General features: G+C 51.4%; 1 protein-coding gene across 3 annotated transcripts in view; it reads right to left on the bottom strand.

The window, feature by feature from the left end:
• The window catches only part of Wnk2 (WNK lysine deficient protein kinase 2), a 113,824-nt gene that overhangs the window by 44,611 nt on the left and 55,228 nt on the right, over positions 1 to 13,985 (bottom strand). For all 3 annotated transcript variants that reach the window (XM_059262982.1, XM_059262983.1, XM_059262981.1), the window contains exons 7-10: positions 8,004 to 8,295; positions 4,728 to 4,927; positions 1,602 to 1,757; positions 875 to 1,066 (exon numbers count right to left, since the gene is read on the bottom strand). In XM_059262982.1, the coding sequence (XP_059118965.1) occupies positions 875 to 1,066; positions 1,602 to 1,757; positions 4,728 to 4,927; positions 8,004 to 8,295 (840 nt within the window). The remainder of the gene's footprint in view (positions 1 to 874; positions 1,067 to 1,601; positions 1,758 to 4,727; positions 4,928 to 8,003; positions 8,296 to 13,985) is intronic.

Raw genomic sequence — 13,985 nt, 5'->3', positions numbered from 1 at the left:
AGAGGAACCGGAGAAGGATCCCAGGGCTCTGGAGCTTCGGAGCACTTTCATTTGGAAAGACTTGAGACTATCAAAGGTACCAGGCTAGCCCGGTCACCTAGCGTCTTATCAGCCTAAAGTCTCATCCTGTGAACTCCAAGGAAGCCAACCCCTTTTGGGATCTCAATATAAACCTTCTTTGACAGATGAGGCAATGCCACTCCCTGTGGCACTCGGCCTCTCAAGAGTAGAGAGTCCAAAACCTTCTGTTTGTTCTCCCAGCGTCAGGGGGCACCTGACGTGGTGGGTTAAACATGGTGGACCCCACAGCTACCCCCTAAGCAGCGCTCTTTTCCTGCTTGCTCACAAGCATCATGTTCACTACAGCTCTGTGCCACTCTGAGGGCACGAGAATGTACAGGTCCACTGTGACGCATGTGACAGACAGCTAAAGGACACCCGTGGTGACAAATGCCCCTGGAAGGAGCTGTCCCTAGCTGACTGCTCAGAGCTCTGCAGGACGGCCATCTGAAGCAAGCAGGGAGCCTTCTATGCCCACTCAGTGGTCACAAGGAGAGCTCTGTCCTTGGCTGGACTAACCCTTTTACCATCCTGGATGGCAATCGAGTAGATAACGGGACGACAGCTGCCTCACCCGTTCCTTGAGGGACCCTATTTACACCACTCTCATCCCAGAGGCGAAGCCAGAGGGAGAGGGACCAGACCAAGGACTGTCCCCAGGTCCCAGAGCAGTCACGAAGCACTAGACATGTAATACACAGGGTATGACACTGTGTTCCATGCCCACCTCCCTAGCCAGTAGCCCCTGGTGACATGCAGGAACAGGCCCAGCCCATGTCCCGAGCAGGGTGAGCAGGCTACGGGCCAGAAGTACCTGCGGAGGGACTTGAGCAAGAGGTTGCAGAGGTGGCTGCGGCATCTGGAGAGGCTTCAGCTGAGCAGGGGCCACCACCTGGGAGGTTGGAGCCAGGTATGGAGGCAAATGAGAGGGCACTGGCTGGACAGCGCCCACGGGCTGCGGGGCCAGGACCTGCGGCAGGGTAGGTGGTTGGGCCATTGGAAGAGGCTGGTGGAAGAAAAGGGAGTCTTGTGCTCACATACAAAAGAAATCCACAATGACCACCCCCCCCTACACACACACATACATGCTCATATGCTCACACTCACTCATCTGCATATACACTCCCACATACACACTCAGATTCACACACACAGCCACATCACTTGCATATATACATCTTCATAACTTTACAACTGCATATTTTCACACACAACACTCATATACACACAGTGAACTACATTCATAACATACATCCACATACCAGTCACACAAACACACAGAGACCACTAAGCCCCTGCTAGTTTGGAGCCAGCTTATTAAAACATTCGAAGTAAGTAGAGTTTTCCACGTGCAGGTCTTGCATTACAAACTACAGATCTGAAACATACACACACACACACACACACACACACACACACACACACACACACACTAATGCTCACACAGGCTCCATACTACACCCAAGCCACAGGCATTGGCTACAGAACTATTCCCCCATAAGGGGACAATTTAAGGGGATAAAATGGAGTGTCACACTCACCTGCTGGACTGGGGGTGCTGGCTGGCTTGGGCCTGGGGGCACAGGGGTGCTGGGTGGTGGTAGCACAGGAGTGAAGCTCATGGAAGGTTCTGGAAAATGCTGCTGGATGAGTGGAGGGCGGGCAGGGGGAGGCACAGGGCCCACTGACAGGCCAGGCTGCAGAGAATGTGAAGGCTATATTCAGCAGCTGCCCTTGGCCCTTCTTATTCTCGTGCCCAACCCCCTCTCCACCAAGAACCTTGTTCCCAGGAAGGTGACTCAGCAGAAGCCAGGTGTGGTGGCCCTACAACACCATCAACAATACTGAAAAGCCACATATGGCCACAGCTCCCAGCCAGGGAATGTTCTAGAACATAAGCCCAATGGAGTATTATGCAACCATGTAAAAACATCATCACAGAGGTTTTTCAGCACCATGGAGAAAGACTCCTTCGAACATAAGCTGTGGGGCAGCTTATTTACAGAGACAATTCCAACGACAAAGGATGAACCAATATGGATAATTCAGACTACGGAGTGATGGGACATAGAGTTTGTAGCTGCTGGAAAGGTACCAGGACACATAGGCACGGGAACAAAACTAGAACAGGGAGGCCCTTGGCAAGGAGAGGCCCTCTGAGACTTAGCCACAAGGGAACAGAAGAAACAGGGCCACACATAGGGAGGGCACTGGTCTATGCAGCTCGCAAAAGAATGGGAAATTAGCCCAAGGATGCCAAGGTTAAGGAATAGCTGCTACTTTGTCAATATTCTGTGCATGAGGGAGGGGGGTTGGTTTTTGTTTTTTAATTTTATGTGTATGATATTTTGCCTGCATATATGTCTGTGCACTATGTACATGCCTGGTACCTGAGGAGGCCAGAATCAGGCATCAGATCCCAGGGTACTAGAGTTACAGATGGTCGTGAGCCACCATATGGGTGCTGGGAACCAAACCTATGTCCTCTCCAGTCCCATGTTACTATGGTGAGCTCTCTAAGCATATTCACTGTGCAGAGACAGCGCCTGTAGTATTTATGGGAAAATCTCTGGTTGTCCGGGATTTACTTTACAACAATGAGGTCATTGGCAGGAGACGGCTGTGGGGAATGTATCCGGACACAAGTTCGTGGTTTGGAAGAGGGATCGATGTCCACTGCTCTCCAGCAGCCTTCTCTAGAATGTGCGGCGTGGCACAGGGGCAGGGATTTCTAAAACACACTCTCACTTCCCCTTTCCTGGTGCTTTGTGCAAGAATGTGGGGAGCAGGCACGTGTGGGATCAAGTCTCAGAGCTGGGTTTATCTAAAACCATAGACAGATGAGCTGGCCCAACTAGACCAGGCCAGGACAGACTGTCCACTCATAAGCTCTGGCCACTGTATGTGGCTCAGGAGCTCAGGCAGGGCCTAGCGACCCCTCACATCTGATGGTCTTCCATTTCCTCCTTCTCATCACCCCTGTCTGTTTACCCCACCGGACCCCAGAGGTACACTGCCACAGCGGCCTTCTCTGGGAAACACAAAGAGGTCAGGACGTACCCTCCACAAGCCATCCTGTCTAAGTTGTCTTTAGGTCAGGAGGCAGGGAAAGAGGACCAAGAGCCCCGGCCCCGGGTCTGCACCTGCGAGCTCTCTGCTCAGTCTCCTGATTTGCATGTAGATGGTGAGATTGGCTGCATCAATGAGGATGTATGGGACAGCAGGGGCCTGGTGAGGACCAGGGCAGCTAGTCCATCCCACGGCCCAAGGTAGCCCTAAGCATGGCTAGAGGTATGAGAGAGACAGGCAGGACATTCTGGCTCAGGCCCAGCTGAGGAGCCTCTGGAGCAGCAAGTCCTCTTGCATGAGGTCTTCCGGCCATTTAAAATCAAACCTCACTTCATTTTGTGAAATGAACAAAATTGCAAATGCGCGCATCACAGCGAATCCTGGGGCTCAGGGAAGCAGCGGCAGACACAATCCACGGTGTCAACTGCTTTTCCAAAAGGCCTGCTGGGCCCTTCTAACTGCTCAGTGCTATGTGGACACGGGGAAGAAGAGAGCGAGCCTGTGTATCCCCAGCACAAGTCACAGCACTGGCTGAACGCCAGTGCCAAGAAGCCACCACAGTCCAAGACTGTGATAACTGGCGCTACCAACTTACCAGCTGGGGGCTCCCAAATGACAGGGGAAGCAAGAACCCACCTGTGGGGTCTACATCACCCTCTGAAGACTCAGCTCCACCACCCAGGTCACAGGCAAATTCTCAAACTGAGCTCTTAGGACTATGAAACAAGCATTTTTCTTCAATGTTTAGGACAAAGGCAAAAATCACGGGGCCTGCCATGGGAACACAAGGACGTGAGTTTGGACCCTCAGCACTTAGGTAAAAGGCAGGTGGCAGAGCACACCTGTGCTCTCAGTGCTGAGAGGCAGGAGACAGGAAGGTCCTGGGGACTTGCTGGCCAGCCAGTGAGCTCCAAACTCAGTGAGAGACCCTGTGTGAAAAACTCCTGACACGGGTCTCAGGCCTCCATGTGTACATACATGCAAGGGTGTGTGTACCTGTATGTACCACAGACACAAAGAAAATTAAATGAATGCCCTGCTTGACCCCTCCTTCATCATCCACTTCCCAGACCTCACACACCGCCTATCAGGCATCCTCAAAGCCTGAGCCTTTCTTGCCTTCTACAAATACTGAAAATACCTCCCTGCTTCAGCCCCATTTTCATCCCCCTGACTTTCAACAGCTACCACTACCTGAGGGAGACATGCCAGGGGGTCTTGGATATTGCCTAGGAGGCTGGGCAGAGATAAAAATCCAAAGCTCCATTATCACACATGATACATTTCTGTCATCTCTGGGATAGACTGGGAAAGACCCCAATGTGCCAGCATCATACACCTGTGTGGTACCGGTGACAACCTCAGGATAAGGCTGGTTGGTTCCCCAAGCCATGGGGACCCTAAGGTGTGTTCCCAGATACTCCACACTCTTTATCCAAGAGTTCTTCACATCTATAGTTCTGCAGCTCCCCAGCAAAGGAGCTCCATGGACTGCATCCTTGAGTCTCCCAAGGGAAATGTGGCTGGGAGCCAACTATAGGCCACTCGAACCCTGACCATACTTAGCACAGCCTAGACAAGAGGCAAAGAGGACTTACCACAGTGGCCGGCTGCTGGAAGGCCCCTAGTGCAGGCAGGCTGTGGGTCAGGCCAGGCCCCTCAGTCACAGGGGGGCTGCACACACATGAGGCTGGGGTTGGAGTTGTATCCACGAGGGAGCTGAGCACCATGCTCTGCTGGCTGCTCTGGGAGTCTGAGTACACAGTGGAGCCCTGGCCACTGTCGAAAGTGCTGTCCGCTGGGGAGGACAAAGGTAGAACTTAGTGTGCACACCTCTAAATGCCACTGGCACTGCAGACAAGTAGTGGCTTGTTCCTGGGTTCATTCTGCAAGACTGAGCCTGGGTTGTTTTCATGAATGATGTTTAAACTGCCACCCGCTACACAGCAGCATGTGGTCTCAGGCCTCCTGTGCCCCTGGCCTGATGCTGGGGTAGGCAAGGCTGGCGAGCCCATCAGAAGCAAACCCTGTCATTCCCTGCCCACTCTGGTGTGCAGGTGCAGAGGCTGCCCTTCTCTGATGGTACTTGGCAAGGCAGCCTGCCCACATAGACAGCCAGTGAGGAATGAAAACCGGAAACAGCACTTTGAGGTTGCGCTTCCGGATTCCAAAAGCCACAGGCTTTACAATCTGCCACCAAAACACCAAGCTGTCTTCACAAGGGGCTGCATTTCAGAGTGAGTTCTCTGTCCACTGATAATTTAAGCCAAGTGAGGGGTAAGTCTTGCTGGCTCTGCACTAACAATTTTTCCGAAGAGTGATTTTAACCTAGGAAGACATAATGCTGAGGTTTAATTGGGCAAAACCAATTAGACAAGCAGCTCTCGTTCTTAATGAGCCAACTGCTCATTAGAGTGACCATTTCTACCTAGACAGACAGGAAGAGAGCGAGGAGAGAATGGAGCGGGAGAGGGAGGTGGGGAAGAAAGGAAGGTGGCCCTCGGGCTAACGAGATTCCAGAGGCACCAACTCCAGCCCTGTGTGCAGCACTTTAAATATCGCAAGTGATTTGTATAGATTACTTGTATAACCAGAATTTCATTTGGAGGTGGTTACCGCCCCCCACCCCACCCCCACCCCCGGCATTGGCTGTGCTGCCATGGTCCTCAGCAGGACTGTTGTGGCAGTTGAAGCCGCCCGCCGGCTCAGCAGAGTCGGGGCTGCTGGGGGAAGAATACCGAAAGCTGATGTGGCAGGGTATCGCCCAACACAACAGGTGTGCGTGTGCTTGTGATCCTGTTAAGTGCAGGGCCTGCTCAGACAATGGGTTATCTTTCATCCTTAGCAGCTACAAAGCACAGAAAGCCCGGAGCAGCGTGCAGAAGGGCATTTGAGGGTGCTGTGCTTGCTGAAGGAAGGGGGATGGAGACGTGCTTCTATGTGTTCCTCACATCACATATGCAAGCACAGATGAGTATACTCATCTTTTTTTGGTTTGGTTTGGTTTTCTGTTGTTTGAGGCAGGGTTTCTCTGTGTAGTCCTGGCTGTCCTAGAACTCGCTCTGTAGCCCAGGCTGGCCTTGAACTGAGATCTGCCTGCCTCTGCCTCCTGAGTGCTGGGATTAAGAGTGTGTGCCACCACCACCTCCCGAGTATATTCACGTATGTCCACATGTGAAGTGCACACATGTTCTCAGCTGTGTATATGAACACTTGTACACCTAGGTCCATGTGTGTACAAGTGTCAATATGATGTGTGATGTATGTGTGTCTTTATATGCGTGGATTCTCTGTATATAAGGCTATGCACACTGGGTGTGCATCTGTACACACACACTATGTGTCTGCCTGTGTGTGTGTCCATATGTGGATGATACACGTAGATTTTCTCTGGAAGGCAGTTAAAAGATCTGCAGCATCTGTTGTCTCTAGGAGGATAAGTGACTTGCCTGTAAACCCTGAGGGGTTTAAAACTCTGAAAGATATGACTGTACCATCCATCTAGTATAAAGTAAATATAGTAAGTGAGCAAAAGCCCTTTGAGAAGGCCAGCCATGGCTTCTGTGCTTAGCCCATGGGTGTTCCGAGTCACATAGGAAAGGGCTCTGTTGGCAGAGGATTCCTGCACTTAACACGAACTCATCCTACTCTCCATCTCCATGGGATTTTCTCATATTGGGTCACCCTGGCCTTCAGCATCTGACCACAAGAGGGACATTGTTCTGAGGTCCCAAACTGGGTCTCTTCAAAGTACAAAACGCAGAGCTCAGCTTGGAGCAAAGTACTTCAAAGTGAGGGCCGCCCATTTGCATTTAAGTAGTCTTCTTGGAAGCTATTTGAGTCATGAATGAAGGGGGCTGCATATTAAATAAACAGGGTTTCAGTCTTTCCACATGAACAATCTCAAATATTGGCCTGGGCTCTGCTGATCTGTTCCAGGCTGGTTCAGAGTGGGCAAAACTATGTCTCCTGTCTCACAGCTCATTGCTGAATTTTCAGACATGGAAGGCAAACAGGATACCGACTGCCTATCCTGAAAAAGTACTGGATCCTCTCAGGATGGTCTCTGATGAAGTCTGCATCCAATCCACCTCAAGAGAATCAACGCCTTGAAAAGGGACAAATGGTCTCAGAGGTTTCTATGGAGGATAGTAACAGAGATGGACAATCCCAGTGATCAGCACTCCTAGCCAAGACAACCACCACTGGGCACAGTCATCCCCTCCAAAGACTATGTACCAGTACCTCACTTGGCCTTTGTATCCCTCCATGATGCCAAGACTGCTCCTCTCAAAGAGAATAAAGAACCAGTTGCCAGTCCACAGATTCACAATGTGGAGCCGAGGTAGAACTGGTTCCCTCAGACCCTACTAAGCCATGGACATCTGACCTGAGAAGCCAGATTCTAGCAAGCCTTAGCCCCCAGAGTCACTGAGGAATGTAGGGAAAACCCAATCCTTTTCCCCAAACAATCATCCACACCCTACAGGGCAGGCAGTGGGAACAAGCCTGGGCTGGCCAATGAACCAGGGCCCATGTGTCCTAGCACTTGGGGGCCATCCGTTAGCCCTACTACCCCAGGACACGCCCCTTAAAAGATCACCATGTGTTCTAGCACCAAGATGGCTAGCAGGAAGTGACCTTGGAACAGGAGACCAAAGCCTCTCCAAAGCTTCAGGGAACCACGTACAGCTGGAAGCAATGACCCAGCTACCTGAGGACAGCTTGGAGCTCACCAGGTTACCTGTCTTTCCTCACACAATGTTGTTACACAAGATAAGAACTCTGTCTTGCTTTGCCCTGAAGCTGGTTAGGCTGGTGGTAGTGGGAGGAAGGGCACAGTTGGCCATGGTGAGCCCATTCCAGGTACTCACAGGCTAAGGAGGTAACGCTAGCTGGCAACGTAGGGGGCAGGAGATGCTGGTCAGCCTCAGGCTCCTCAGGTTCTGGCAGTCCAGGCTGCCCACTCTGTGCATGGTAGGTCACCTGGACCTGCAGGGGTGCTGGCAGACCCTTGGCCTTGTCAGGGCTGCCCGAGTCCTTTGGCTCCTGAGACTGTAGCGCAGGCCAGATCCTCTCACGCCGCCACTGGATTAGTGCTACCCGGTCACGGATGGACTTGGCCACAATCTTCACATCGCTCTCATGGAAGAATCCAGAATCAATCTGCGAAGGCAGACACACAGTCAAGCATCTTGGGGAGCAGCCATCCTGCATGCACTGCTTTCATGTAAGATACACAGACATCCTACTGCTTAGGCCTACCCTCCCATCTACCGTAGTTCTCAAGACTCCTCAGTCCCCTCATGAGTGATGAGTCCCAAACACCCGCCTTTGAAGTTTACAGGCTCTGGCTGTGGGATGGCAGTTCATGCCCAGCAAATATTCACTGACCTCAAACCCTGACCACCAGCCTGGAAGGAGGAGACCCATTTGGTCCTCAGAAAGCAGTATGGGGAACATTTGAGCCTGGCAAAATCCTAAACTCCCTTCACCAGCAGAGTATTCCATGATCTCCAGGAAACAGTGAGCTCACTGGGCATATCTGTGACAAAGTTACTTCCTGGGACAGAAGTCCCTGCTAAGGCTCTGTTCTAGCTGGACTATATGGCTAATGGGGACTACTGAAAAGTCAGGGTTGGGTTCCTTTCTTCATGAAGACCTCAGTTCTAGAGAGACTGAGTTGGGGTGCTGGAGAGAGAGCTCAGTCAAGAAGACCAGAGTTCTGTTCCCAGCACCCATGCTAGATGGCTCCCAACTACCCATAATTCCAGCTTCAGGGGATCCAACACCCTCTTCTGGACTCGGGGGCCCTGCACACATGCGTGCATTACCACTACCACACACCCCACCCTCCCTATACACATAAACTAAAAATAAATATTTTTTAAAGAAAAACATTTTTTTTTTAAAGACAAGGTTTCACTGTGTATCCCTAGTTATGTAGACCAGGCTGACCTTGAACTTAGAGATCCACCTGCCTCTGCTTCCTGAGATCTAGGATTCTAAAGGTGTGCACCCCCATGCCCAACAAGAAAAATACATTTTAAAAGAGACTAGGTGGGCTCTTGACTGGAAGACTGCAGGGTAGGGATACAGGGGTGTCCTAGTGTGGGAACTGGGAAACACAGTGGAATATATGTGATAGACAGCACAGCTAGAGGGTGGTGACTGTGTGGGCCAGCCAGGCTCCTCCCACACAGAAAGGCATGAATGTGGAACAGACCCACGGCACTGCTGGGTCCCTGAGCTATCAGTGAAACAGTCATGAACCCAAAGGCACATGGATGGCACTTGTGTATGAATGTGTAGATGCCATGTCCCCGTGAACTGTGTCTACCCTGAGGGCCCAGAAACAACGTCCACAATCCTGAGAGGCCACAGGAAACCAGAGCTGCCGCTGGCTTAGTAGCTCGGGGCTGGACAGGAGAACAAGGAGAATGAGCCAACTGCCTGGACATGCTCAGGGAAGGACAGGGACGTGCAGACTGACATGGGAGCTGGTACTGGGGCAAATCCAGGACATCTGAACATCAGAATGAGCAGCAACATAGCGATGCTTTAAAGGGCATTCCCACAAATCCTAGCACACATTTTGCATAAGCAGTTTGCAGATCACCTGTGGGGGAAAGAGAGACAGGGTATCCTACTGGACTAAGGTAGGGTGGTGTGGAGGGTCTCACCTGCCCTTTCTATTTCTTTCTTTCCATGACTGTCTCTGTACATGTCCCTATCCCCCCCACACCCCTTTTTTTCTCAGGCATTACTGCTCTGGATGAAGCCACATCATGAGCTATCTGAAGAGACCCACCAGCAGGGAACTCGGGGCCCCCCACTACATGGGTCACCAGCCCTGCCTGACACCTGACTGTACCTCATGAGAGGCCCTAAGCCACCCTTTGCCCCAACCTGAGCACTGGACAGGCCAGAGCACTATGGTTGGGGTAATCTGCTGTGAAGCTACCAATATCTAAACAGAACTGTACTGTGTCCCCTCAGAGCAAGTATCCTATACAATGGGGTGGTCAGAAGCATATACCCCACCCAGGCAGGCCACAGTGACAAAGTGGCTCCTTCTCTGAGACTCCTAGGATGTATCACCTAGCCTAGAGGGGCATCTGAGCTCTTCCCAAGTGTCAGGCCACAGAAGGCAGAGGACAGAAGAGCCTCGTGATAGTGGCCCAATGCTTGGACACCAAGGATCCCAGCAGCCCAGGGAAGGGATGATGGTGGCATACTGATGGCATTTTGATTCTGAATGCAGGAAAAGCCCTGCTTCACAGAAAATAACAGACAGGAATGTACTCGGGGTGGTGGGTGCTAGGCAGCTGCTCACTTTCCAACAATAATGGTGGAGCTGGGAGTCGTCCTCTGTTTAACACTCTCCAACCTCCCAGGGAGTTTGTCCAGGTCATTTCAAAGCAGTTTATTTTGAAAGACAATTCTGCTCGTCACAGAGACCCCCCACGAAAATGTCCCAGATGAAGGCCTCACTGATCCCAGCAGAGGCATAAGCAGGCTGGGTATGTGGCCAAGGAAAGGGTCAAAAGAAGAGAAGCCGAGGGACACAGAATCCTCTGTGGGATCCATCTACACTGAGGGCCTGTGGTTCAGCCACCATTTTGTGGGGAACTTCCAGACAACAGGCCAGTCCACACCCCCAGAGGAGACAAGACAAGGTGAGGGGTCGTTTTCTGTCCTTAGAGCCAGCAGCAACCTCTTTTCAGGGACGTCCAAGTCTAGCCACAGGGACCTTTGTGAGGCAGCTGAGGCTGGACAGGCCAGAATAACCCAAGTCAGTTGTTACCTAGAGTGAGTAGCCCAAGGCAGGTATAGTAAGTGTCACTGATCCATGGAACAGGTCTCAAAGGTGGCCAGAGCATGACGCATGCCATCCATAAAGTCCCAGGTAACCTCAGTTCACATTAAAGACAGTTGGCGGGCAATGTCTGCCATTCTGCGGGATTCTTGTTCTGAGGCTCCATGCTTCTACTGGGCAAGGCCTACCTGGCCAGAGCTGCCACAGTCACTTCCATTTTCTGCAACACTTCAGCCGTCCCCAGGATGGGCCTAACTGCCTGTAGCTCAGTACCCCACAGAACCTGCCACGCTTAACCTCATTTCTGCCATGTTGATCTACATCCTCACCCTATCACCCATCTTCATCCCCCTCCAGGTGGCTCCAGGAGGCCTCATCTGGATTCTAGGGTGCCTATGGCACCTCACACCTGTGAAGCCTCAGGAGTCCAGGATCTTTGCCAGACTCACGTGTTCCTAGATGTGTGGCTGTTCACAAAACAGAGCCCTTACTGGGAGAATGTAGGGCTTTCAATTGTCACATGTGGCAACCAGGCTTGGCAGAGTGGGGATACACATTGTTTGTATTATTTTTTTTAAATTATTATTATTTTGGTTCTTTGAGACAGGGTTTCTCTGTGTAGTCCCAGCTGTTCTGGAACCCACTTGTAGACCAGGCTAGCCTCAAACTCAGAGATCCACTGGACTCTGCCTCCCTAGTACTGAGATTAAAGGTATGTGCCACCACCACTTGGCATTTATCATTATTCTTTAAGTTGATACAAGTCATGTCCTTTCTACATGGATGCCCTTTTTATAGATGGCATGCCTTATAATGGAAAGAAAATGCAGTCTGAGGCAGAAGAGGGGAGACGGAGATAAGGGGTGTGTGTGTGTGTGTGTGAAGATTCAGAAGAGGGTACTGGGCCCAGGGCCTTCCCTGGAACTGATGCAGGGACATAGCCTGGGAGTTCAGCCAAACGGCAGAGACCAGCCGAGGTAACTCACCCACAATGGCCCTACCCTGTGGGAAGCCCTGTCCTCTACCGTATGACAAGCAGAGATAGGGCAGAGCTTTGGGTGTCAACTGCTTCAGAAGCAGTTAAGCAGCATCCAGGAACAGTGCACAGGGTACACTTGGGTTTAGGACACTGTGTCTTTCAGGGAACTGAAGACAAACTGGGAAGCTGATGTCTGGGTGAAGCCCAGACACTCAGAATCTACCTGTCAGGGATCCTGGGCATCATCCTGGAATCACTACCCATGCTGTAATCACTCACACTGAGCCCCAACATCCCCTTATCACATCGTAGCCATCATGTGGCCCCTGATCCCAAGGCTTAGCACCCAAACCCCTCATGGCCTGCCTGGCCCAGTACAGAGCAGGCAGAATCACATTTGTAATGCAGCCCTGGCCTCGTTCACGAAGGCAAGAATGTTATTTTATCTGAAGAGACTGCCACGTTGAAACCACAATGACCAATCACGATCCCCATTCTTACCCCTTGCAAGGTCAGAACAGTGTGGTTTCCCCACGATTCCTTTATCTGATACACATAGGAGACTCTCCCTCCAATCCTTCTTCCCACATCTATCATTCCCCAGGCCAGTACCAATGACCAGCACAGTGACCACTGTATGCTCTCAGGAAGTGGTTGACACCAAAATCCAGCTGCCACGCTGTCTGCAGCTGGCATGCCACCTCACACGATGCTTACGGTTCTCAATAAAAAGCATGGAGAGACAGCTGTGAACATCAGTGAATGGAAATGTGTGCTGGTAACCAGCTGAATGTATACAGTCATTCTTGATGACTGAATTGAAAACACACAGCGTACCATATATAGTTACTACTGGCCACCACTGTGAGTCATGGAAGACCTCCAAAGAAGCATGGAGCTAAAGAGTCCCATGAGATGTGTTCACAGCAGAAGCTCTGCTGGCTGGGATGGGATCGGAGGCAAGCTTTGTGAGAGTGGGTCAGTCTTGTCACATGGGTGACCACTCTGTGCACCTCGGGATGATGGTACAACCTGCCCCAGAGAAGCCAGCCTAGACTTCAGCTTATCAACAGTGTGTCACATCCATCCTCATCCTTACCACACCACACGCTGCTGCACAGGGAAGCCCTTGGAGTCTCTTTTCCTCCAGAAGCTGAAAGTGAGACCCTGCACTCGGTTGTACTTCAGAAGGCCACATAGGAGCACTCCATCCCACAGCTGTGGCACCAGAACCATGCAACAGTTTTACCCAGCACGACCTAAGCTCTCCCTGAGTGTCTCCTTTCCACCCCAGCTCCCTAGGAGTCATGGATGCTGAGGCCCTGCTGCGAGGCTACTTCTTCCTTCCTTCATGGACCTCTGTGCAAAAGCTAAACCCACCATGTACTCTGGGGCACATGTTGTAGAAATGGCACAGTCTTAAGGAATGAACAGAAGGTTCATGGAGCCCCTTTCTTCTAACTCTGAGAACTCACACACTCCAAGGCATCACTTCCCAGCCCCCTAGGGACCTGTCCACTTTTGACAGGAGAACCAAGGAACCCACCATTCTGTACACTTGGGACTTACATTTTAACAGATGTGCTCTGTTCAGTGGAGAGCTCATCTGGAACTGCACATAGTGGTGCAAGCCTAAAATCCCAGCTGCTGGGGAATCTGAGGCAAAAGGCCTGTTTGGGATACAGAGTGAGTTCAAGGCCAGCCTAGGCAATTAAGTGAGAAGAGTTTCAAAATAAAATGTCAAAAGACAGGCCTGGCGCTGTAGTAGAACTCTTGCCTAACACCGGATTCTAATGCCCTGGCTTCAGCTCCTGAGGGAGGGAGGGTTGTAGGGGGAGGTAAAAGTAAAAGAGGGAGGGCTGACATACGCTTTAGAGGCAGAGTGGCTCTACGTTCAGTCCCCAGTAACACCAGAAAACGAAAAGGAAAAAAGCTCATTTTAATAAATATAAAGGACAACACCTCTGTGACAGGCACCGGTCAGGCTGCTGGTCCACGTCTGCGCTCTTCCCTCTGGATACCAGTGGCTTCCTGACTCCTACCTGCCACCTCCTTCCT

Source organism: Peromyscus eremicus, chromosome 5 (assembly GCF_949786415.1).
Source record: "Peromyscus eremicus chromosome 5, PerEre_H2_v1, whole genome shotgun sequence".
In the NCBI taxonomy this organism is placed as follows: Eukaryota; Metazoa; Chordata; class Mammalia; order Rodentia; family Cricetidae; genus Peromyscus; species Peromyscus eremicus.
The sequence above is the reverse complement of the archived record's forward strand: the minus strand, read 5'-3'. Positions and strand labels throughout refer to the sequence as shown.